At 40.2% G+C, this 25,263-nt stretch overlaps 4 protein-coding genes across 7 annotated transcripts; 1 reads left to right on the forward strand and 3 right to left on the reverse strand.

Moving 5' to 3' along the window:
* Positions 1-923: 923 nt before the first annotated feature.
* Positions 924-3,064, reverse strand: LOC141758249 (dual specificity phosphatase 29-like). Its single transcript, XM_074619470.1, has 4 exons — positions 2,930-3,064; positions 2,606-2,749; positions 2,173-2,390; positions 924-1,467 (listed from the first exon to the last, which is right to left on the reverse strand). The coding sequence occupies exons 2-4, from the start codon at positions 2,740-2,742 to the stop codon at positions 1,259-1,261; spliced, it is 564 nt and encodes a 187-aa protein (XP_074475571.1). The 5' UTR covers positions 2,743-2,749; positions 2,930-3,064; the 3' UTR covers positions 924-1,258.
* Positions 3,065-3,158: 94 nt separating this feature from the next.
* On the reverse strand, positions 3,159-12,296 carry LOC141758248 (dual specificity protein phosphatase 13B-like). Of its 4 annotated transcripts, XM_074619465.1 has the most exons (5): positions 7,932-10,950; positions 7,652-7,704; positions 6,302-6,486; positions 5,018-5,238; positions 3,159-3,679 (listed from the first exon to the last, which is right to left on the reverse strand). In XM_074619465.1, exons 3-5 carry the CDS (start codon positions 6,454-6,456, stop codon positions 3,453-3,455), a joined length of 603 nt encoding a protein of 200 aa, XP_074475566.1. In that variant the 5' UTR covers positions 6,457-6,486; positions 7,652-7,704; positions 7,932-10,950; the 3' UTR covers positions 3,159-3,452. The 4 variants fall into 4 exon arrangements, with proteins under 4 accessions (XP_074475566.1, XP_074475568.1, XP_074475567.1 ...); XM_074619467.1 differs by lacking the exons at positions 7,652-7,704; positions 7,932-10,950 and adding an exon at positions 12,039-12,125; XM_074619466.1 differs by lacking the exon at positions 7,652-7,704.
* A 1,753-nt stretch (positions 12,297-14,049) lies between these two features.
* Positions 14,050-18,425, reverse strand: LOC141759040 (dual specificity protein phosphatase 13A-like). The gene is given in 4 exon segments (XM_074620929.1): positions 14,050-14,902; positions 15,952-16,169; positions 17,021-17,257; positions 18,334-18,425. Coding segments are annotated over 4 exon segments (741 nt in total). The 3' UTR covers positions 14,050-14,708.
* On the forward strand, positions 18,383-24,774 carry samd8 (sterile alpha motif domain containing 8). Its single transcript, XM_074619461.1, has 6 exons — positions 18,383-18,590; positions 19,856-20,427; positions 21,223-21,318; positions 21,422-21,539; positions 21,638-21,788; positions 22,540-24,774. Exons 2-6 carry the CDS (start codon positions 19,868-19,870, stop codon positions 22,842-22,844), a joined length of 1,230 nt encoding a protein of 409 aa, XP_074475562.1. The 5' UTR covers positions 18,383-18,590; positions 19,856-19,867; the 3' UTR covers positions 22,845-24,774.
* Positions 24,775-25,263: the final 489 nt, after the last annotated feature.

Raw genomic sequence — 25,263 nt, forward strand, 5'->3', positions numbered from 1 at the left:
TTTTTCTTCAAGTGTAATGTAGCCTCCAATTTTTAGGTGGTGCTAAGAGGAATAAACTTCATAAATCTCTTATTATTGACAGCATTTACTTCTACTGTTACTTTCAATACTTCAGAAAATCTAATATCAGAAAATTACTTTTGATAATACAGTAAATATCAGACTCTTTAAGATTTTTAGTCAAACTTCTACTAAAGTCATTTTCTGCTTAGATATGTGTACTTTCATTGAAGTGTGGCTTTCAGGTACTTCATCCACCACTGGTCAAATGCAAAATGTCAAAAAGTACCAGGATGTGCTAATTGTATTAATACTGCATGCAACGGTAGGTACTTTGTAAGGGCAGCTGCAGTATGTACTAAAAGTAAAAAGTAAAAGTGTGATTTGGAACATAGCCCTGTTGTGTGATTGAGGACACTCCTCCTCATGATTAAACACACCTGTTGTCTGTTTAATGCCTGTGGAGCTGTTGGTTGTGCCTCAATACCGTGAAGAAGACTGTCATGTAGAAACATTGGTGAATTATTAAACCATTTTTTTGCATAGTGGCTACTACGAGTGTGAGACTATTTTCCTCTACACTTGTATTTTTACCGTGGTCAGCACCTCTCTAACACTGGTGTGTGCGTTCCTCCTCTCTCTCATCCGGTAAGTCTCTGAATGCTGACATTTAAAATGACAGCGCGTTTGAACATTTTCATCCTCAAAGCTGTTGTGTCTTAACATATCTGAGATGAATTCCCTTCAAGGACGGCGATTAATAACTTAATGTTTATATATGATATATAGATATTCAAGCTCTGTGGCTATGCACGGGCTGTTGTTTAGTTTCAGGATGTCATGTCAAGTCATGTCTTTAGGGAGTCAAGGCTCAAATCCTCCTTTTTGTTTGTGAGTCCGGTCGAGTCCAAGTCTTAAATCTACTAATCCACAGTGAATATCAAGTCTCCATTTATTTTTGTTTGTCAGTTATTGCTGTGAGGTCACACGGCACAGACCTCTCAACTGAAGCTGCACTTAAACTGCATTATAATGCGATGGAAAATGTGATGGATTACACAAAGTGTGCCAACTGATTTTCATACTGTGTAAATTATTGGAAACCAATAGTTGCCTCGAAGGTAGAGAAATACATCAACAAATCTTAAATAAAGCAGCCATGTTTATCTGCAATGTAAAGAATATGTGATTTGTATTAAACAGATCAAAAGATCCTTGTTGGAGATAATTCTTTCCCGATGCTTTATTTCTCCGGTCCTTAATGTTGTGTTGTTTTCCTCTGCAGGGCCAAGGATGAGTCCAAGTGACAGAGCTGATTCAGGAATCCAACATTTGGAAGAATGTTTCTGTGCCTTCGAACGGCCTCCACAGCCTCTACGAGGGTGAGTCTCTCTCTGATCATGAGGAAGGCCAGCGTTAGAGTCGCTGAGCGGCTGATTCCTCGTGCACAGTGGACGAGCACTTTACCTACACGGACAAGAGACAGATAATGACGCGTTGAGGCAAATTCGTTTTAACACCTTTTATTTCTTTAACTCAGTAACGCAACTTGCGATTTTTAGGTTGTAGCGGGCTCAGCTTAAGTGAAGATACCACATTACTACATCAAATGAAACTAGAAAAACCTAAGGAATCCATTGGTACCAAACATGTCATAGCTTGTTGTGAAGGAGGTTAAATAACGCTCCAAACTTACGCTAAATATTGACGAGGAAAACTGGCATGGCCATTTTCAAAGGGGTCCCTTGACCTCTGACCTCAAGTTATGTGAATAAATATACATACATTTGCATAAAGCAGCATATTTGCCCACTCCCATGTTGATAAGAGTATTAAATACTTGATAAATCTCCCTTTAAGGTACATTTTGAACAGATAAAAAACGATTAATTTGCGATTGAACACCTTCATACAAACTTATTTTAGAGTTTTTGGAGAAAGACATCTTTCTTGTATGCTGTCAAGCAGCAGCTGAGTTTTAATGAATAAATGCAAACAATTTCTGCATTTTTGGGTCATCATTTTTCAGATTTACGTTATAACGTTACAATCAGATTTTCTTGGCTCCTTTTTATTTTACCACAATATTTTGTGCTATGATACACAGTATTATTACACCTCTAACCTAATGCGTTGCTTTTGTTTTCTGTGGCTCAAATGGACTCAGCGTACCTTTCTGACTCAGGGCACCGTGAATGAAATCAGCCGTCTCAGTGAAGAATGGGCTCAAGTCAAAATCTTTACAGTCTGGTGCTTCCACTCCATGATACTGTATGCTGGTGTCTTTGTAGAAACGTGGCCCAGTGTCAATGTGCTCGGGGCCATCTGCAGCATTCACCACATGTGTTATTCCCAGATCCACTAACAGGGTTTTACGCTGAGCTGTAGCCCTGTAAACGACACGAGATGACACAAGGAATGGAGAATTTTCTCGCCTGTGGCCAGCTCTGCGAGCGTATGTTTGCGAATGCATCACTGGTGACTCAAATGTACAGATTTTATATTTGTCCCATGAGTTGGCCAAATATGGGACTTGTTTGCAGCAACAGTTTCACAATCAGATCACCATATTGCAGCGGGGCCCCGAAGTGAGAATGTCACTTACGCGTCTCCGATGTAGAGGTTGGGCCAAACCTCGTTGACAGCTCCGGTGGGGCGTCTGTTCTTCAGCAGAAGGCTGAGCAGATCGCAGGTGGGCGGTGTCTGATACTCTGGCTCCTCCTCTGGGCTCATGATCTGCATCTTTCCCCTTCAGTGTTGTTGTGTAATTATCGCAAATTATATTCAGCTCAACACTGAGATAACAGTTAGATCATTTCCCCCCAAAGACTTGATGTTCCCGGATGGAAAATGTGAGAAGTTATTGCTGCTGCCCTGCTAGTTTTTCCTTCCTGTAGGCATTTGGAAAGGAAGCGTGATGAACTCTCACCTTGTTGGTGCAACTCGCTCTGTTTTCCATCTGAGCAGAGTATCAGTGTTGTTTAGAGGCTGAGCCCCGCTGGAACGAGACAGCTGAAGATGCCAGAGTCTGGGCAGGAGCAATGTGGACTATTTATTCCTCAGATGACTGTGACAGAAGCCAGACTGCTTGTGTTGTGACAACTTTAACTACAGAACCACAGCAGTGATTACAGTTTTAAAGGAACAGTGTGCAGCATTTAGAAATGGAATATAATATTAATGAGTATGTTGGAAATCGTGTTTTCGTTGCCTTCGAATGAGCTGGAAGATAATAGCGCTGTGTCTACACAGACAATAATCTTTAGGATAAAGTCATTGTTGGTTTGGTTAATATTTGTTTATTACAATAAAAAGGCTTTATTGTAATATAAGTCACTTTAATTTCTTCACAAAAAATGGAATTTATCTTACAAAGAGAAGACAATCAGTGCATGTTTTTCTACTTCAAACTCAACAATATAATCCATATTTATAGACTGATGGGTTTTATCTCAAGTCCTCCCGTTGGCGCTCCAGCTCCTCGATGGCACCTGGCAGTGCAGCTTTGTGTCCAGCTCTCGGAGCTGCTCCAGGAAACCATTGTTAGGTGAGATGTTCCTGTTGGCGCTGACGGCTTTGAGGGCGTCCACCAGCGTCATGTTCTCGTGGATCATCAGGTAGGCCAGAACCAAGGTGGACGAGCGGCTAAGACCCATCGCACAGTGGACAAACACTTTACCTGCCAAATCAGAGGAAACAAAAAACTTCCTGTGGATCAGCTAATGGATGTATGAAGAGAACTGGATACAGCGTTGGAGGCGGGGCCTCGTTCATCCCTATGTTAGTTGCTCAGTGGCGCATGATGCCAAAATGGCTCGACTTCCGAGTGAAAAAGTACCCGGATCTTCCGGCGATCTTCTGCATCCATTGGGCCCATAGAGCAGGCGCAGCAGTGTCCGCTCAGTCACATGGCTCGGTCACGGTGTCGCAACCGTCATGGCTTGCTAACTTCGCCTCCCAGCCTTCGCTCCAGCCTCAGTCTGGGTCTCATTCACATGAACGGAGTAAGGAAAATAACTCTCGATTCGGCTATTAGTGCATTTTACAACTTTTAGATGATGATGATTTAAATAAGGACTATTCAAATTATTCGCCGAGTTACAGACATCTCTTTCCCAATGTAAGTCTATGGGAAAAAGTCTTTTTGGGCCCAATGGCATCACATGATGGACACGGAAGTTGTAGTACCACAGTTTGGCCACTACGAAAATTGCCATCAACGACCGGCGCTCTTCCTGAGGGCTTGTTTCAGCCACCAGCTCCATGTCTGTATCTACAACCATAGAAGTTTATTCTAACTGTCTAATTTGTTACTCTGTGGATTAAAAACCATGTCTGTATCTACAACCATAGAAGTTTATTCTAACTGTCTAATTTGTTACTCCTCTGTGGATTAAAAACCATGCACACATCACAGAGAGGAGTACTTCTAACTCCCGACTAAAAGTTTTTCAACAATGTTGCAACAAATGTTTCTACACACGGTAATCCCTGGTTCCTTATCGGGCCCGAGGATTAGGGCGCATAGGAGCGCGTAATTGAACTGTCTTGGCGTCTGTGTATTTCGGCTGGGGATTACTGTAGGCCCCGCCACACACTGGAGCCCCCGATCAGCCAGCATGTGAATGAGGAGGCCTCATCTTATTACTGTCATGTCAGATACCGACTTCGCTTTGCATAACAGGCCGGGCAGGCACAGGCCACAAACATAATTGTGTAATTTCCATGTCCAATAAAAGTGTTGCTTACAAATTACCAGGGCAATCCATTTAAAACCAATTTTCCTGGCCAAGGTCTGAGTTTATGAGAAGATTACCGTGGGGGAAAGATATTAGCTTGATATTATGTTTAGTGTTTGATTTGCATTTTAATGACTAATACAACTGGGGGCTGCTGTAATGGGAATTGACTCACAAATGTTTCTGTACTTTGCCTTGCAGGTAAAAAAAAGTGTCTCCCCCAAGTTAACGTGTAAAAAATGATGAGAAATACCGTGAGTCCGGCGAGAGCTCCTCACCTGTGGGTGAGCTCAGAGCGTTCTTGATAAAATTGGCCGCTGGGTAGAAGAAGGGACTCAAGTTAAAGGATGGCATGTCAAAAGCTTCCACTCCATGATAAGTGATTCTGGTGTGTCTGTAGAAGCTGGCGCCCGTGTTCACGTTGAACTTCCCGTCAGCAGCGTTAAGCACATGGGTGATGTGGTGAGCCTGCAGTGTCCTCTTGTCTTTGGCTGCGTACCTAAAGGGAAAAGGCATAATTATCTGTCAGTGCTAATAAGTGAAAGAAGGGTTCATCATTTGTATGAGCATACATATGACCATCAAGATATGGCCTAGCACATGCATAAGATTTGCACGGTAACATGCTAATATTTAGCATATTTGTCTAACAACAAAGCATAAAATGAGAATATTAGTTCCTTAATTTATACGTGGGTTCAAAACCTGGCAACCCAAAAGTAATGTAACTACTAACTCATTCAAAGGGATTTATATAACTTGCAATAATTTTTTGCCACTAGGGGGCAGCAGAAACACGCTGCGAACACAAATAATCCTATAAGTGCTAAATGCGAAATTGGGAGCATTTCTATTGCCTCCGCACGGCTCTCAACATGGCGACAGCCGAGTTCGGCAGCTCGTAGCTAACGTTGCTAATAGTGAAAACAACGGCTGCCAGAGCTAACAGTGTTAGCCTGAGGAGAAAACCGGAGGGTGGATGCTACGATTCCACAAGGGCGCCGTTGGTCGGGACAGCATTATTAGCTGTAACCGCCGTATGACGGCAGCGCAGAGCAGCGGCTGTGAGCTAGCCAGTGGGGCACACTCACATGCACGAACATGCACTAAAAGCACACGCGGCTTGCCCGGCTACGTCAACAAAGCACGGAGAAGCTTGGATTCCAACACACACAGAGAAAAAGCGACTTCATTCTCTGCTCAGGTAGACATTACTCCTCTATATCTTTCCAAATAGTTGTTTACTGCTACATTAATGCTCTGGATATTGTATAGAGAACCTTTAACATGCATAGGGTTAACACGGTAACAATAATGTTGAGTATATTTGTCTAACAACAAAAGTAACTCAATTATCTGTGGGTTCATCCTTACAAACGAAACTTTTTATGAAGTAGTCGTGATCCATTGTTAATATAAAATATATTTATTATAGCTGTTTTTATCATAAATAAATGATTGTTAATTGTTTTATAACCCTTTCATTTTTTTGTATAATTTATTAGTAGGCCTTATTATAAAGCATGCAATTAGAAGGAATGTTTTTACTGTTCCAGTCTCACATGTCTCCAATGTAGATCCTGGGCTGAACCTCATCCAGATGGCTGCTGGTCCCCGTCTTTGTCCACATCAGCCTCTGGAGCTCTGAAGCCGGGGGGGTCTCATACCTGCCGTCTGCCCCCTCAGGGCTCGCCAAGCAGCTCAGGCCTCTGGGCATGTCTGGATGCTCCACTTCTGCTTTTACAACCTGTCGCATAGAAAGCATTTGATATTCTAACAGAGTTTAACTGGGAGTTTAAAGCAGCGGGGTTTGTTGAACCAACAAAACTTGCGACTGTTATGAAATTAGGACGGAAATGCGAAGAAAGGAAATGCGGATACAGTTTCAGGCATCATCTGATTCTTCTTTAGATGCTCAATAACTCCACTGATGATATCTAATAGGCTTTATTGAAGAGAGAGGTAGCACTGAAAGAGCAATACAATAGGGGATTACAGCGCGGATCGTTAAATAGAACATCAGGTATAGAGGCCTTTAAATATAGACTATAATTATGCCAATAAATGCACTCCAAGGCTGCAAAGGACCACAAGAACTCATAATTGTAAGATGACCTTATGAAGCTCATTATTTTATCTACAGTTCAGTAGCACTTATGTAGGTTTATTTATCTCCAGAGATACAGAAAATTGGTATTCAAGGCCTATAAACATAATTTCCTGCAGGCAAGTCCAACCTGTGCATTTACAATTTACACACTGGGCTTGAGAGAGACTTATGCTATTCATACTGTATACATTAGCATCCATTTAGGCAGCTGTGTGATTGTGCTCCAGGCTGAGGACGTATACAAACGATGTGTAGTTATATAGCAAAGAAAGCGATGCAGCTTCTTATTTGCATTCTGCCGGTGTGCGTGGAGACATAATGTGACACTCAGAGACTTATTGTCGTGTCCACAGGGATGAGTCGTCGAGACCAAATCTGTTTCCGTGACCTTTTGTTAAGCTGCCGCGGCATATGGAGGTGCACTCAAACATCATCATCCATCCCTGCATGGTTGCAAGAAAAAAAAGCTGCATCTGACTCGGCATATGCTCCGTGCATATGAGCGTTGAAGGCAGAGTAAAATGTGTCTTTGCACAAGTACAACATGTGCCCGGAGTACCTGGAGGCTCTTCTTTCTCCTCATTGATCTATAAGTACAACCCTTCCCTCCCTCCCACAGTCAGGGCAGAGAACTGATTTCCCTGGTGCACATGTTGAGCTGCAGCGCTGCTTTCATAGCCTCCCCCCTTAGGCTAACCTGTCTTTCCTGCTCTACTTCTGTGTAATTAAAGATGCTATGTATGGGAAAAGTGCCCACGGTTAACATGGAGGGCAAATAAAAATGGCTTTTTTTTTTTTTTACCTCCTCCGGGCCTCTTCTCGGTGGTTTTATGAATTACACTTCCACTCTTTAGCCTTTTCGGATGTGGTTCGTCCGGATTTGTGAGCAAATTAATAAAAGAAGAAAGAGCGGTAATCCATCAGTATCATCACAGTACATCCTTGTTTATTAAAGTGCTTTATACACATGTTTACCTTGCAAACAACATAAATCCATACACTGCACAGTCTAATAAATATTTTTTCCAACATGGACTTCTTCTATCTGCAAACAAACAACACCATTGTTAGCAGACACTTGCCTTGGCTGGAAACGTTGCTTTTCAAGGTCTCTGTACAAGAGCTACATGTAGGTCGACAACACAACTGTCTGCGTTTCTCCTTGGTAATCTACCCTGCAACCTTTTTTGCTATTTTAACATCTGAATCTCAGCCCAAAATAATTCTGGCATCATCGTCTGCATTCCTTTAAGGTTACCCGAGCTGCCAGCACAGAAGGGAGGATAGGACACGGCCTTTTCAATAGCAAGAGAATTAGATCAGTGCTGCTGAGCCTTTAAAGTCTCCACAGAGATTCTCCTCTACGGTGAAATGTGTTTAAATCAGCACCTGGACATTTGGTCAAGTCAAGAGTTTCTCTTTTACTTGTATCGTGGATCATTTAGAGAATAAAACAGAACTTAAAACGGCGATATGGACGTACTCAGTCTTGGCTAAAGCATAAAAATAGTATGTGAAAAAAAAATAACACAAGAAAGAGGAACATAATGTACAAACAATACAAACATTTCTTTTTATCATGTAAGGTTCATTCTATTCAACTTCCTAATGTATTGTATATTGTTCTTGTACCCAAATAAAATATCCATAGAAACCCATAGTCTATATTGCCATATGATTCAGTGTGTACGATGTGTGTGATATAGTGAGGTTTAGAGATAATGATTTATAGCAGGTAGGAATCATTGCTGTCAAACTCTACTATAGCCTATATAGTAGATGCATGTATGTACCTTTTTGTGTCTGATGTTGTTTCTACAGATGATTTCATAGACAATAAAAAAGATCTGAAACCTTTTTGATGTTGGTCTTGTTAAAGAGATGAACGCTGTAGGTTGATTCCCATTTTGAGTTTGAATGTTGACTTGCAGAAACATGTTGTATCTTTTCTGAGTCATCTACAGAGTTTACAAAAACAATTACTGCATTGTCCGTAAGAGATTTGGTCCATTCTACTGTAATACAAAGTGAGAAAAAAAAATCTTACAAGAATGAGAGGTAACTGAAAGACATAAATAGTCATAACATCTCCTTATCATTAGCATTCAGTCTTGTCTATTTTCACCTTGCATTGCATTAAAGGGACTGTTTGTAAGAATCAGAAATGCTTGTTAACAGCGACACCTGTGGCCGTTAAGTCAACGAAAGTCAGCGTCGGGCTCGCGCTAAATAGACATGAACGAGCATCGCTCAAAACAGTGAGGCGAAACACATCAGCTAAAACCACAATATCACTCTATATTTCAGCTGCTTGGCAGTGATGTTAGCTGACCAGACGAAGGTCTCTCCATGAATCAATGCTGATCCTAGTGTTGGCTTTTCCTGCTTCAGCCTCCCGACCGCGGCCGGAGGAAACGGGAGACACCGGCACCCGGTCGGAGATGATAACGTAACTTGTGGCGGAGCCCCGTAGATATTCTCAGAGCTAAACTAACTCTTCTGCAGTGTGTAGTGTGCGCGCATGCACATGTGGAGGTGGAGCGAGCTGAGAGAGTAACGAGCGCACTGTGTGAGTGAAGGCAAGCAGGCAGAGGAGCAGAGGAGCAGAGGAACAGAGACTCCGGCCCTGGAGACCAAAGCTACGGTCTCCCCCGCGTCCTCCAACTGCGGCCAACACTGTTTTGCAAGACGGGCTTCACTAGATATAACTTTGCAGTTTTGGTGCTTCCGTGTAGTTTGTGTTGGAGTCTGAGTCTGAACAGCGTAGCCACACATGGTGTAAGAAGTTACAAACAGTCCCTTTAAGTTTCCAAACTGTGTTTTTGTTAAGACGTTCTTTGTTTTTATCATCACTGCCTCCAAAAACATAAAAAAACAAAAAACAAATATGGTAGCAGGTCCACAAGAAGGTAATGCATCATTACAAACCAGACTACAAAATTGCATTTTAATTGAGTGACAACTTTGCAGTTCTTTACCACTAGTGAGGCAAGCAATGTAAAGCTTGGCCTGAGGGTGGCATTTACTAATGTGGTTACCTCCACATCACTGCGTTGTCAGATTTGGCGAGTACGTTTGACGTGTACTTTGTCAGCCTCAGCTGTACTTGAGCTCAACTGTGCACTGAGCTAAATGCTAACATATGTTAGCATGTTAACATACTACCATCATGCTTCCATGCATATTAACAGCTGGATGTTACCATGCTGTTACCATGTTAGCCTAAAATACCATTATCATGCTAACATTATCATTTTAAAGGAACAGTGTGCAACATTTTGGGGGATCTATTGGCAGAAATGGAATATAATATTAAGTATGTTTTATTTAGTGTATAATCACCTGAAAATAAGAATCATTGTGTTTTCGTTAGCTCAGAATGAGCCGTTTTATATCTACATACGGAGCGGGTCCTCTTCACGGAGCCGGCCGCCATGTTTCTACAGTAGCCCAGAACGGACAAACCAAACACTGGCTCTAGACAGGGCCATTCACAATTTCATGCTTTTGCGTCATAGTTCTCCTACAAGCTTGGCACGCTAGAGAAGTTTCAGTTGGTTGCAATCTGCAACCTCACCGCTAGATGCGTCCAAACCCTACAAACTGCACCTTTAATTTGTTAATATTTAGCATGTAATGATTTAGTGTTAGCATGTTAACAGGTATAAAGAGTATACCCACCTCTTTTTGTGGTGGTTTACAGTATACCCACCTGTCAGCCAAAAAGCCATTGGAATATATAGGAGAGTATACCCACGTCCTACAGGTAAACTACCCATCTACTGTAACTAGAAGTACACCCACCTTATCAGTGATCACTACACCACTGCATGTCAACATTTAACACGCTAAGAAAATATATGTGCAGCTTTTCCATTCTTCTTCTTCTTTATGTTTAACATGCAAACATGATAGTATATTAGCCTACTGTTAATCTCAATGCACAGTTGAGTCTCTCTCTGTCTTTAGATGAACCAAATTTCGCGACAATCCATTTGAAATATTTCAGTCTGGACTGTCGGACCAACAGGCTGACCAGCATTACCGTCCGTATAGACGCCACGCTGCTGTGTGTGTCTGAAAAGTGTAAACTTCTCTCGATTACAGGATCTGACATGTTTTCTTTTTTCTCGTCAGCTGAAGATCCAGATCGAGCAGCAAAGCCAGGAAATTCCTGTTGGGGTAGATGGCTCTCTTCTGGATCAATTTCTGCAAAGCCCGTTTGAGTGGGAGGTGATGGTAGATCATGAGGTACGCTAACACCAAGGTCGATGACCGGCTCATTCCCATGATGCAGTGCACCAGAACTTTCCCTGAAGAGCAGACAAGATGAAGGAAGAGAAGAGAGGAGGGTGTGAAGGAAGGATTAGTGAGAGGCCTCAGTCTTATTAATATCATACATGACTGCCCGTCTCACGCTGTGGCCTTTCCTTTTTCCTGCTGTGAGCTAAAAATAGTGCCTACAATTCATCGCCTTTGTTCATTTAAGGTCCCTTTGCAGGCTGGGCCCCGACTGTCTCTTTAATCCCAACTCGTCCTCTGCTTTGATAGCTTCTTTGAAAGGAGCCATGGTCACATTATAGACTTAAATTCTGCAAGGTAAGACCCTTATTACTACTGCTGGCTGAAAAATACACTTACTTTACAAGTCGTGTTACATTGTGGTGACAGGTGACATTGAAAGGACGGCATGATGGGAGAATTTGAGTGGATAGGTTAAGGATTTATGGAGTGAAATAAAACGTGATATACAGGAATTTAAAAAAACCCCAGCAAATTACTCAATTGAAACTGTGCAGAAATATGACAATTCATGTGAAAAAAGAAGAGAGGAGTCTTACCATCAGGTGCCTTCAGAGCCTTATTAATGAAATCAGCTGCAGTTTGGAAGTAAACATCCAGATCAAAGTGTGTCGAGTCATCTGCTGGAATGCCACAATACACAAAGCCGTTGCCATAAAAGCTCTGGTTCCCTACGCTGCCTCTCTTGGAGTGAGCAGCGTTTAATACATGAGTTATACCTAATTTCAGCAAAGCAGTCTTGTTTTGGGCTACTGCCCTAACAAGACAAAGAGACAGAAACAGGTTCAAGACGTATATGTGAACGCCAAGCATCACATTACAAGCGACAGGGTTCACATTTCCTTGCGAGGCAAACTCATTAAGTCTGAAATCAAACGTATACTTACACGTTCCCTATGTATATGTTCGGCCAGACCTCATCAACTTGACTGAGATGCAGTTTGCACGAGTCCAAAAGCTTCTCCAGATCCTTCACACTTAGATATTCTTTTCTTTTCCCTTTCAAGTCTGACATTTTGAGTCCAAATCCCCCACGTCTTGGATCGATTACTGGTCCAAATGTTTGTTGTATGAAAGCAGTTCCCGTCAACTCCGGCTCAGGGTGATCTGTACGAGCAGGTGTTTATCTGCTGTCACTGGACAGTTACCCAATTTAGTGCTTAACCTAGCGTGTAGTCTTACTCGTGCAGAGGGCAAAACAACAAACAGTGCACTGCTCTTCACACCGCTGTGGGACTCTAATTTAATAAGCCTCAAACAGAGATGAATCATTCCATAAAGCAGTGATAATTGGATGCAATTATGGACAAAAATGTTTAAGTGCATTGCTTATACTGGATGACAGAAAGTCCACTTTAATGCAGCATTTATGGAACAGAAATACTGCAACAGCTTCAGCTAGTTTACTGCTCTGACATAAATATCATGTGAAAGCAAATTGGCTAAAGAGGGGAAAAAAATTAAGCTTTGCCGCCGGCTGCACATGACATCAAACAACCCTCACACTGCTGCAAGTGTCTCTTTTAACCCTCCTATTATTTCGCAGGTCAATTTCACCCGTTCCAGCTTTTACATTGAAGAAAAACATAATTAACCTCCATGAAATGTAATGACCTTTCTTCATTCAGGGTCATGAACGCGTATGGGTAAAATGTGGGCGCGATGAAAAGTCAGTACTGATGTTTTATACAAAAACAGTCGATAAATGTCTCCGGGTCATTTTGACCTGAAGACAGTTATTGATTGATTATTTAATGTGCTGCTTCTACTTATTGATGCATCTACAGCAGTGTGTGTGTGTGTGTGTGTGTGTGTGTGTGTGTTTGATAGGACCAAATCCCACCTGGTATGTCCATAAAAATAAAATCAATACCTGCTGGTGAATGTGAGATCCAGATGCAGGTGTAGTTGTGTGTATTCCCGTGTGTGAAGTCAGTTGATTTTGTGCATACAATTTATTTTATAGAAGCGGTTATCCAAGCATTTATTAGAAATATTCAATGAAATCAACACCTTTTCTCTACATGTGACTTACAAGATGTAAGAGACCATGTTATCAGGCCAATAAAAAGCTTATAATCCGTCGCTATAAACCCTATAGATTTGGGTCAATAGGGGCCTACTACACCCTCTAATAGGTTTTATCATCTATTCACATGGTTGATCACCGAAAGAAGGTATAAAAGAGCACAACAGCGACCTCTAGTGACCGTAGTAATTATGACAGAAGCACAAATGGAAGTCAGGTGCAGGTGTAGTATAGTCGGTAGGAAACTCCATAAGGATTGGAGGTCGGGGACGATGGATCGAACACAAAACACAGGTTTTTTTTTGTATTAAAAGGTAGTTCCTGCTACAGTAGGTGTTTCCAGGTCCACATTTTGCCGTGATGACTCACACACAGACTTACAAGATGAAAACAATATCAGCGTCGCTGTCGCGGCTGGTAAAGACATTTGCAGTTGTTGTACAATCTGCTCAGTAAGTGAACAGTGTGTAAATTATGAAAATAATCTTGACAGTTATTCCTTGACAATAGCAATTGTGCACAACATAATACCACTGAACTGGCACTGATTACTGGTTTTTCATGGTCTTACGAATCTGATGGCAGGGTCGGCCAGGATTTTAGAAATACTGAGGTCATGAGTACAAATTCTACCCCAACGCAACTCAACACATCTAAGAAATTGAATAGAAGGCAGCAAAAGAAAATATGTTTCTCTGAGGATTAAGAATAAATCACAATATTACACAATATGTTTATTCACAAACTGTTAAATTATGTTTTAAATAAATTTGAAAAAAAAGTTTTTATCTCCCAACATTTAGATGTAAATGCTGTATTTAAAGTCTAATAGTGGTGGAGAATACTAAATCCCTTAATTTAATCAATTTTCTTTTTTTTTATAAATGTGCCTGGCAACTCCGAATCTTATATAATGCTACCGCAGTAGATTAAACACTCGAACAAATCCTTACAGCCTGTTATAAAGCATTAACTATGTGTTTAAAACTGTTAATAAATGTGTCAAAACTCATGTTGTTATATAGGATTACAACTGTTATGTTGTCAAGCTTTACACACCAGTTATGGGTGCTTCATATGGTGACTTATACTTACATTGATAATCACTTTAAATTGTACTTAACTCTGCTTACAACTACCGTGTTGTAAACCATCTATTGATTTGTTCATGATGTTTTAAAGTGAATACACAACACAGTGGGTGTAAATTTTTTTCAGCATAGAACAAAGGTTAAATGAATAATTTTGTCTCATATTCGGTCTTAAAATGGATTTTGCCCGAGGGTGAGTTCATTACATTGATCTCCTACTAATATAAGGGTCAATATCCTGCGAACCAGCAGCATGATTCACATTAAACGCAGCACCAGGGTCAATAGATTCAATACTGCTCCAGAAACAAGCTGATTAAGTTCAAAGTACAGTATCTCCCTCCACTGGCAGACGCTGTTTTCTTCATTCGTCTTGAGGAAAACAGCCGTTTGAGGTTCTTCAATTTAGAAAATCTATTGAGGTGCAGAGGATTTACTCACGATGTCTTGCGTAGTTTCATATCCAAAGCACGGAGCTGTTTGAGGAATCCTGTGTTTGGGAAAATCCATCTGTGCTCTTTGACCTTATTGATTGCCTCTAGCAGGGCGTAATGGTGGTGGATCATCAGGTAGGCCAGGACGAGGGAGGCAGACCGGCTCACTCCGACCGCACAGTGGACAAACACCCGAGCTGGTGAAGAAGAAGGAAAAGATTACAATAACCTTTACGAAAAAGTAGTATACTTCAAGTTTATTTTATGAAGTATACTTAAGTAAAGTTCAAGTATACAGTATTTCCCCCAAGTATACTTTATGTAGTAAGTATACAATATCAATGTACTATAGTATACTAGTAAGTGTACTTCTTCAATACTTCTTGGAACTAAATGGCGAACTTTTTAGTTTATAAAACATTTAAGTGTAAGAATACTTTGAGTACACTACTAGTTTACATAGTTTATGAAAGTACACTTTAACGTATACTGTCAGTAAACTAATAGTTTAATAGTTTTTATACTGTAAGTACACTTGTCTATACTTGTAGCCCACTTTATAGTTTATGAAAGTATACTTTCTGTCCTATAATTTATAGTACTTAGCCATGATTTATGTATTACATAAAGAGACTTCTTTTGCTATTTGACTTGATGTTTTGTGATGATAAAAAGTATACTTTGTGTACACTACTAGTTTACATCTAAGTTTTATTTTGCACTGCAACTATACCATAGGTATACTGATACTTTACTAGTTTAATACGTGTAGCCCACTTTATAGTTTATGAAAGTACACTTTAAAGTATACTGTCAGTACACTACTAGTTTAATAGTTTTTGTAGTAGTACACTTGTATATACTTTTAGCCCACTTTAATAGGTTACTCTATCAAAAAGTAAGCACAACTACAAGCCAAGTATACTTTTCTGTAGGCCTATAAGGCTAGAATACTTAATTATGCTTTTCTTAAGTATATCTCGATCAAAAGATTAAGTATAAGCCAAGTATACTTAGAATTTTCTGTATACTTGTCTGTATTTTTATTTTTATTGTTCTGTATCTTTTGTAAAGTATATCTCTGATAAATACATAAAAAGTAAACTGAAAGTTAACTCTCTTATTTAAAGTTTAAAGGAAGTATACTGATAGCACACTTGAATAAACTTCTTTTCGGTAAGGGTGAAGCATGAGTTTATACTGGGATAAACCTGAGTGACAATAAAGCAACACGATGGGTATTTACCACCAGCCGTGTCAAGTGCACTCTGAATATACTCGGCAGAGGGAAAGAAATAGCGAGAGAGGTCAAAGGACGGTGAGTCATCTGCAGGCACTCCATAATAATCCACAGTGGAGCCATAGAAGTCATGACTCCCCTGACAGTGCATCCTCCCATGAGCTGCATTCACAACATGAGTGATTCCCAGCTTCCACAGAGTGTAGCGGTCGTTGGCCACTGACCTGTGGACAAAGAAAATAAGACCAATAACAAGAAACTATAACTGACAAAGTTAAGGCAATAATAACGTGTTAACACAAATTCATTTTAATGCCACTAATTTCTTTCTTTCGCATTAACACAATTTAAGATTTTTAGGTTATAGCAGGCTCAGTTTTGAAGCTAGAGTGATACTAATACCATATGAAACTAGTTAACCAAAGGAATCCATTGGTACCAACCATGTCATACTAGCTTGTCGCGAAGGAGGTTAATTAACGCTCCAAACGTAGGCTAAATTTTGCCGAGGAAAAACTGTCATGGCCATTTTCAAAGGGGTCCCTTGACCTCTGACCTCAAGATATGTGAATGAAAATGGGTTCTCTGGGTACCCACGAGCCTCCCCTTTACGGACATGCCCACTTTATGATAGTCACATGCAGTTTTGGACAAGTCATAGTTAAGTCAGCACACTGACACACTGACAGCTGTTGTTGCCTGTTGGGCTGCAGTTTGCCATGTTATGATTTGAGCATATTTTTTATGCTAAATGCAGTACCTGTGAGAGTTTCTGGACAATATTTGTCATTGTTTTGTGTTGTTAATTGATTTCCAATAATAAATATATGCATATATTTGCATGAAGCAGCATATTTGCCCACTCCCATGTCGATTAGAGTGTTAAATGCATGACAAATCTCCCTTTAAGGTACATTTTGAACAGATGAAAAATGTGATTAATTGTGATTAATCATGGACAATCGTGCAATTAATCACGATTAAATATTTTAATCGATTGACAGCCCCACAAGAAAAACATAATAATGAAACAAAATCAGAGTTACTTTTATTTTATAAGCTGTCAAAGACTTACATGTCACCAATGAACAGGTTAGGCCAAACTTCATCCACATGGTTACCAAACCTTTTCCCTCCATACAAAACCTTCACCAAGTCTTTCACAGATGGAGTGGCAGGAGCATTACTATCTTGTAGATTACTCATAGTTGATTGAAAAACATGCTACTTTGAAACTACACATTTGTATGATTTTCCTCTCCCAACTTTTATTTTCAAACTCTGTTGAGGCTTTACTACAATCACAGTGGTACTGACAAGGACAGGTGTCCCTGGTCTATAATTAAATCAGTGACCCATAATCTAAATGCTGGTCAACCTCACACCTCTATATATTTAATTCAATACTAATACTACTATTAATTTGTGGTATTTTGTGGCATTTAATTGCACAAACACTGAATTATTTTTTTAAATTGTATTTAACCTTTATTTAACCAGGTAGTACTCATTGAGATTAAGAATCTCTTTTGCAAGAGAGACCTGGCCCAAGACAGAAGCATTTAAACATACATTAAAGTTTCAGACGCCACAACATAAAACAAATGCAAAATAAATACATAGCACAATATCATACAAAACACATTAAAATCAAGTATTTGAAGCCAACGTTAAAGTGAAAATATTCAGAAGCACAGACAGTATTTCATTAATGTTTTAAATTCATCAAAAGTAATCAGATTTCCCAGTTTCAACTTAGATTGCAGTGTATTCCAGGAAAAGGAAGCGGAACAGCTAAAAGGCCATCTTACCTATAGTTCTGTGCGGACCTTAGGTACAGATAATAAGTACAGGTCAGACGAGCGTAGGCTATAGCTGTCAGTGTTGTGCGATATGAGAGTGCACAGATAGGAGGGGAGTATACTGTCTGAAATATATTAATTATTTCTTTTTTTAAATATTTTTGATAGTTACAGTACAAGTTCTTTTAACATGGTCTTGGAGCATGTACACTGTATATTTGTATTCTGGGGGTATCGTTCCTATGCAGAGGGTAGTTTAGTTCATTTATTGACTACACTGAGGGCGTTTTATATTTTAATATTTTATTTATTTATTTATTGTGTTGAGTTGAATGTGCTACTTATTTTGTACTGTAATTACCTTGTGCCTTTTCTACCTTTTTTCTTTTCTTAAAGCTGACTTGGTGTAAACTGCTCAGAATTCCAATGTAATTATAGGTGCAAATGGCAAATAAAAATCTTGAATCTTGTATATATTTACTTATTTAAATTTTTTGTATATTTTTATTTTTAGTATATTTAATTTCTTTAGTCATAACAATAACAATACTGCAGAATTAAAGGTGCGGCAGTACCCTCTTCTCACCGGTAGGTGTCACTGTTGTAGCCCTGTGTAGCTGATTCTTTTTTAGGTGCGCATCTATTCCAGACATTACCGCTCTGTGTTGACAACAGCATGTTAGCAACCAGCAGGCAGCCAGCAGGGCGAAATGATCTCCAACCAGCCACTGTTACTGCAGCAAACGCTACTACGATTCATCCACACTCTTCTAAGATGTCATTTAGCTAGGTAGCTGAATAAATACACGTCTCCTGGTCGTCCTCTGTCACGTCTCAGGCCGGGTGAGTGATGAAGCATTGATGAAGCGTGCTAATAGCATGCTAGTTAGCTACTGATGAATTAGCTTGCTTTGGAGGAAGAAGAAGAGTTGTTTAAGATAAAAGATTAAATGCTTTCGCTTTGGTTTCATGTCTACTGTGGTTGCATGCATCTTCAGCCAGCAGGTTGGCTTGTTATCTTGCAAGATATAGACAGAAGTTAGTAGAATTAGCCTCCTGGCCCCACCTTATTTATTGGTAGACAGTGATGTGGTGCTAATGCAGACAGGTGGGTGTGTTTTTACTGGACTATAAGATACTGAGGAGTTGCTCTGTAATAATCCCTCAAGAGGTAGAGATGCTAACATTGTATCTGGGCAATCTTGGGAGCATGTTTAAGAGAGAGGGTTTGTTTCCACTGACACTGAAGTTAAGCTTAAATGAGGATTATTCCCTGTAGTGTGTGTAATAGGATTGGGGGATAATAGGGTCATTATCAACTGTTACACAAGTCTTTTTGATATTATTTAACCTTTTATTTAACCAGGTTAGTCCCATTGAGATTAAGAACCTCTTTTCCAAGGGAGACCTGGCCAGCAAGAACACAAAGTTGCAGACACAGACACAAATAGAGACAAAATACAATTCACAAAAACCAAAAGCACTAAAATTTGCATTAAAAGAGAACTATTTAAAGACAAATGGGGGGACAAAAAGGAACTTTTCTGGGAGTCAGCTGTACAACAAGGGGGCTAAAAACATTGGCATGCCATAGAGTCTGCTTTTAAAGCCTTCTTTTTAGATTTGAAAATATTTAATGATACCAGCTCCTTGATTTTTAGGTCATTTTGGAGCAAATTCCAGGCTGGGGGTGCAGAATATGCAATCTGCTATCTTAAAGTCGCTCTCGGGCCTGTGGAACATGTCTGCTCTTTCCCCTATATTTTTAGGGTGTGTGTGGAAATTTATCTTGGCAAAATCTTGCCAGTTGTTGCCTCATATGTTTGCTCAAGTTGTGTGAAAGCTCAGCTTGCCCCCTGTTGCTCAGGGATTGTCTTCAATTATTGTTTATAATTTTTGTCACAAAGTGAAGCTGTTTTCTGTCTGTGTGGCAGGAATTTATGCTGATCCAGTGGAAATAAAGAGTGCCTAATAGTGCTTACTTCTCCTTAAGATTTCTTTTGTTTGTGGGTGAGGAAGTCACTGAGGAGAACTGATATTGACAGTAAATATGGGAGGTCTCAGTTGTTTGAGCTGAAATTGTGGTGTGTTTTTTTTTTCTCCTTCAGAGTGGGGAGGAAATGGCCCATCTGAGTGTCCGCCGCTGGACGCCCAAACATGTCGCCAAGTGGCTGAGGGAAGAGGGCTTCTGCGACTATGTGGACCTGCTGTGCAACAAGCACCGGCTGGACGGCACCAGCCTGCTCGCCCTCAGCGAGTACGACCTCCGCTCGCCCCCCCTGGAGCTCAAGGTGCTGGGGGACATCAAGCGGCTGATGGTGTCCATCCGCAAGCTGCAGAAACAGAACATTGATGTGTTGGAGGAGCTGGGTCTTCCCTTCGATGGCCACTCTCCTACTGGCTCCGGAGGCAGTTTGGACTGGCTGTGTAACGGAGAACCGGGCAGAGACTGTGACAGCACTGACACGGCACCGGTGGGAGAGGAGTACCACCAGTACACTAATGGGAAGTACAAGAACCAGCAGACGAGGCGCCTGGATCCAGAGTACTGGAAGACAGTGCTCAGCTCCATCTATGTGGTGTTTGTGTTCGGGTTCACGTCCTTCGTCATGGTCATAGTGCATGAGAGGGTGCCTGACATGCGCACATACCCTCCACTGCCAGATATTTTCCTAGACAGGTGAGTGTGTGACAACTAAGACACTCTTTAAGCCTTATTTTTTTCTAGCCATCAGAAAAGTACAAAAAACATTTGTCAGGCTGTGAAATGCCAAAGAGAAAGTGAACAAATACATAGAGTATATATTTATTAACTGTCAGAATATCACACCAGATGGTGGACATTATTGTTGCCCTACTTCCTTGTAGCATGTTTCTATTATTGTCCTCACATATTCCTGATGGACTAGCTTTGGGTCAAAGAGACCTTTTGAGTGTTTTTTAAAGTGACCCACTTTGTATAGTGTGACCCGTTGTTTATGACTGGTTTTGAGCTTTTCATGGATTGGGAGAGATGATTTCAGGGACATGTCAGTGTGTATTTGGCATGATAAAACAAGAAGCAAGTTACAGCTTTTGTGTAACGGTTATTATTTTGTTATTTCAAATGAAACTTTGAACATGGAAATTAGAACCAAATATTTAAGCCGTAAAGGAATATTGTGTAGGGTTTAGCAACATATAATGGTGTGGTTGCAGATTGCAACCGACTGAGTACCCCTCCGCTCACTCCTCCCTTTCCAAGACTGCGATAATGTGAGCCGCCGAGTTCAAAACCGTGGTAATGCCGTTCACCTCGCTCAGAGGCCATCCTTACCATAATAACACTACTTTAGGAGTAACAGAAGTAAAAAAAAAAAAAAACACTAAATTGCTTGTTTTGTCTGACAAACAAATTAAAAGATTACCAAAATAGTTGCCAGTTAACAACTAATAAAAAGCACTAATCTCTCTTTTTCTTTTCTGTTTTCAACAGTGTGCCTAGAATACCTTGGGCCTTTGCCATGGCTGAAGCATGCGGAGTGATCCTCTGTAATATCTGGGTGCTGGTTCTGCTGCTCCATAAACACAGGTAGAGTCCTGACAGTGTTTCACATCAGTGCCATGTAGGATACCTACAGCGTGTCCCTTATATCAATGCCATGGAAGTTAACTATGACTATGACGACTTGTAGGTCCATCCTTTTGCGGCGCATGTGCAGCCTCATGGGGACAGTGTTCATGCTGCGCTGCATCACCATGTTCGTCACCTCCCTGTCTGTGCCGGGACATCACCTGCAATGCTCAGGAAAGGTAATGTAAAATAAATTTTCTGTGTATCTTAAACGCTGCTTCTCTGCCTCTTTGAAAGATCACAGCACTGATAGTTTCACTTCTTCTCTCCTTCTTAGATGTACGGTGACATGTGGGCCAAACTGCAGCGAGCCGTGGCCATCTGGAGCGGTTTTGGGATGACCCTGACAGGAGTGCATACGTGTGGCGACTACATGTTCAGCGGCCACACCGTGGTCATTACCTTGCTCAACTTCTTTGTCACAGAGTGTGAGTAGCTTTTAAGTCTGAGCTCAATTTTGTCATTTTTTGTTACATTCAGTGAGGGAACAGAACCACTTAACTTTATACTTCAAAAGCACCTTAAACTTTTTATGTTAAGAACATTAAAATGGCCATGGAATAACTAATATTAACTAATAACAACCAAACTTGATTCTTAAATGTGAAGTGAAGCCCTTTGGCATTTTTAAAGGGCGGGCCCATTATGTATTCATATTCCTGTATTAGTTCGGATCCAAAAGTCACACAATAACACAAGCAAACTAACCGAAAATCTGAATATATCTAAAATCCTAAAATATGATTTTGTGTTTGAAAATAATCTGATTTGAAACTCCTGATTTTCACTCAAACTTGATATAATAGATCTGTTTTAACTTTGTATTGAGACTTACGTACAGTTCCCTTTTGAAATGTCACCATAGTTACCAGATTTTGTCCACATTCATTCGTGAAAATCGTGATAAATTATGAGCCGTTATTAAAAGCTGCGACATCAGAAGGTTAAAGTACTAAATCATGAGGAAGACACTGACAGAGGAAGATCACATTGCAACCATTGTGCCTTTGTTTCCATCCAGTGTCCTTCACTGGTATTACAACTGAAATAAAAACAAGCCTTCCTCAGTCTGACCTGGAAGATATGATGGATTTCTGGATGGTGTAATAAAACTCCAAACAACAACAACAATTTGTTGAATGTCTCTTCAACTGTTCTTTCTTCTAATTTCACAAACAGACACCCCACGAAGCTGGAACTTCATTCACACGTTGTCCTGGGTCTTGAATCTCTTCGGCATCTTCTTCATCTTGGCCGCGCACGAACACTACTCCATCGACGTGTTCATAGCGTTCTACATCACTACCAGACTCTTCCTCTACTACCACACTCTCGCGAACACCCGGGCCTACCAGCAGAGTCGGCGAGCTCGCATCTGGTTCCCCATGTTCTCCTTCTTTGAGTGCAATGTGAACGGACCCGTCCCCAACGAGTACTGCTGGCCCTTTTCTAGACCGGCTGTGATGAGGAGGCTTATTGGATAATCAGCAGCAGCAGCGGCGATACTGTGAGACACCTCTTAGCCTGTGCTGTTTAGTCCGCTTTGTCAAGTTGCCAACCGAGGCGGTGTGTGATGTCTTCATCAACAAAGACTACTGTTGTGATCCTGTTAGCACCGAGGCCTGATGGGATACACATAGCCGTACCTTATGATATTCTGGGACTTCAAATCTGCCTCCCCCTGTCACCAGTTTCTTAAGGCGCTTTCACAAGCCATAGTCTGAATCAGAGTGATATTGATACTTTTGGTTTGTTTTTTAATTTAGTCTGGTTCATTTTCACAGTGCACAAATTAAAGCGGACCAAATAAAAAAATATATATTTGCTGAGGGGCGTGTACGAAGTAGCAAATTTATCTTTTTCGTCTCAAGAGCTGCCACTAATATGCAGGGACTTTGAAATATTCCTGCCAATGTTTTTTCACTTTGACTCGACACTGATCTGCCGTGCACACGAATCCCTTCTCCTCCAGTTTATCTCACATGACTTTATAAACGTCACTATTTTTGTTGACTTTATTTAGCATATTCTTCAGCCCAGATTTCAAGCAAACATCGGACTTCTGCAGAAGTCAAGGAAGTCCTCTCCCACTCATGTTAACCTGTCGTTTACCCGTGTCCATCTCAACAAATGCGCGCACAGGCTGCTTGCCTCTCACTTGCGAGAGGTGGTCTCTTCGGTTGTTTTGTTCCACACCAGAGTACGACTACTGCGTTCAAAACTGCCCAAACGAACCGCTCCAGAGTTCGATTAAAACACTAAATGTTGGCTTGTGAAAGCGCCCTTAAAAGCCCCATCACCACTCTTTGCTTGAAAAGTGAATGTGTCTCATTTATTAGTTGCTTATTTCTCCTCTAAAGGGATATCATTTTATGTAGCGTGAACCGTATTTTTCAAGACCTCCCAACTTAAAGAGGGAAGTGTGTTAAAGTATTTGGATTAAAAAGGAAGCCACATCATAGATATTCTCAGGCAGCAGTGTCCCTAATCCTTAGCAGCAGTTTGCTATTTTCTGTGAAGTTAAAATACCTGATCATTTCAAGGTTTTGGATCTGAATTCTTGACTGAAAGTTTTGTCTTACCTCCCACTTTGTAATTTATTAAAACGTAACTCTATGGACCACTGTCAAAGCAATATGTAAAAATCTACATTATGCTTTTTCTCTGTATAGCAAAATGTTCATCATGTTGAGAAACAGGTGTTACTTCTTTGCCATTGGTTAGAAGTCTTATTCATTCCTTGAAATAATGCTTACGTGTTGACAATGTTACTGAATGTTGACACAGTAATTCATTGAAAGATTCAGTAGAGTATGATAATGTCATTATCAGCCAAAAACATGGAATCAAAGATTTATTTCCAGCTGTCTTAACTATAATTCCAATTGCCAATTACCTTGAGTGTTATGATTCTCTGTGTAGAAATGTCCCATATTTCATGTTTACTGTTTGATAGCTGTATAGTGCTTTTTTTTAATCACCATACGGTGTAAATGCTAATAATCCTGACATTAACCTGTAGTAATAGTTCTTAAAAAGAATCCTTAAATTTGTATGTATTTGTTTATATTAATTTATTTCATTTTGTAACAGTCAATAGGTATTTTTATATTTCATATACAGTGTTACAGCAACATGCACATGAAGAAAAATGTTTACAGTTGCTTTTAACTATGTATTTATTTGAAACACAATGTGCTTTTAAAGTGTAATGTTGATTTCAGATTGGCCTCTTCATTTCATTGAGTGAAACCTGCCACTGTAGAAGGAGAGACGATGAAATCGATGTGGTCTTTGCAGCATGTTAGAAACGTGGTTATTATTCTAAATGGAGTTGACAGTGTTCATGCGAAGCCACATCACTCGTTTCATGTCTCGTTCAGTCTTTTCCATCATTAAAGAGCTGAAATCAAAGACCCGTTTCTTATCTTTTTCCTCCCGCTCGCTGCAAAACCTCATAATGAGCATGCTTTATAAACAGACTGATACTGTGCATAGTCTCCGGCACGAGAGATGATCAGTTTGCAAAATTGTCGAAAGCTAATGTTTAGTATACATTTTAGCCTATAACAAGCCGTGGATGGCGAGTGGACACATATGAAGCACTTGAAATTAAAGTTTGATTAAGGGGTGATAAATATTGTGATAGTTTCAGGTACAGACCATCCAGTAAAATATGTTGGAAAGGTTCAGGTTTGATTTTTAATATTCTGATTTAAAACATCTATTATACGTATTTTCTTTTAAATGCACATAAATAATTTGCACATTAGATGATTATTATATAAGGACTGAGCTACAAAGACTTTTTTTTATGTTTTACAAACAATGAGATGTAATGGTGTTATTTATACTAGGATAGGTCCACATAATTTAAGATAGCTAAAGAAGTGTATCATTATG

This window comes from Sebastes fasciatus, chromosome 20 (genome assembly GCF_043250625.1).
Source record: "Sebastes fasciatus isolate fSebFas1 chromosome 20, fSebFas1.pri, whole genome shotgun sequence".
In the NCBI taxonomy this organism is placed as follows: Eukaryota; Metazoa; Chordata; class Actinopteri; order Perciformes; family Sebastidae; genus Sebastes; species Sebastes fasciatus.

Coding starts and splice junctions, on each gene's coding strand:
- samd8 (XM_074619461.1), top strand. CDS start 19,868: ATGGCCCATCTGAGTGTCCGCCGCTGGACGCCCAAACATGTCGCCAAG. Junction 21,319..21,421: donor CTGCTGCTCCATAAACACAG/GTAGAGTCCTGA, acceptor GACGACTTGTAG/GTCCATCCTTTTGCGGCGCA. Junction 21,789..22,539: donor CAACTTCTTTGTCACAGAGT/GTGAGTAGCTTT, acceptor TTTCACAAACAG/ACACCCCACGAAGCTGGAAC.
- LOC141758249 (XM_074619470.1), bottom strand. CDS start 2,742: ATGCAGATCATGAGCCCAGAGGAGGAGCCAGAGTATCAGACACCGCCC. Junction 2,391..2,605: donor AACCTCTACATCGGAGACGC/GTAAGTGACATT, acceptor TGTCGTTTACAG/GGCTACAGCTCAGCGTAAAA. Junction 1,468..2,172: donor CGGTGCCCTGAGTCAGAAAG/GTACGCTGAGTC, acceptor TTGTCCGTGTAG/GTAAAGTGCTCGTCCACTGT.
- LOC141758248 (XM_074619467.1), bottom strand. CDS start 6,456: ATGCCCAGAGGCCTGAGCTGCTTGGCGAGCCCTGAGGGGGCAGACGGC. Junction 5,239..6,301: donor AGGATCTACATTGGAGACAT/GTGAGACTGGAA, acceptor TTTTCCCTTTAG/GTACGCAGCCAAAGACAAGA. Junction 3,680..5,017: donor CGCTCTGAGCTCACCCACAG/GTGAGGAGCTCT, acceptor CTGATTTGGCAG/GTAAAGTGTTTGTCCACTGT.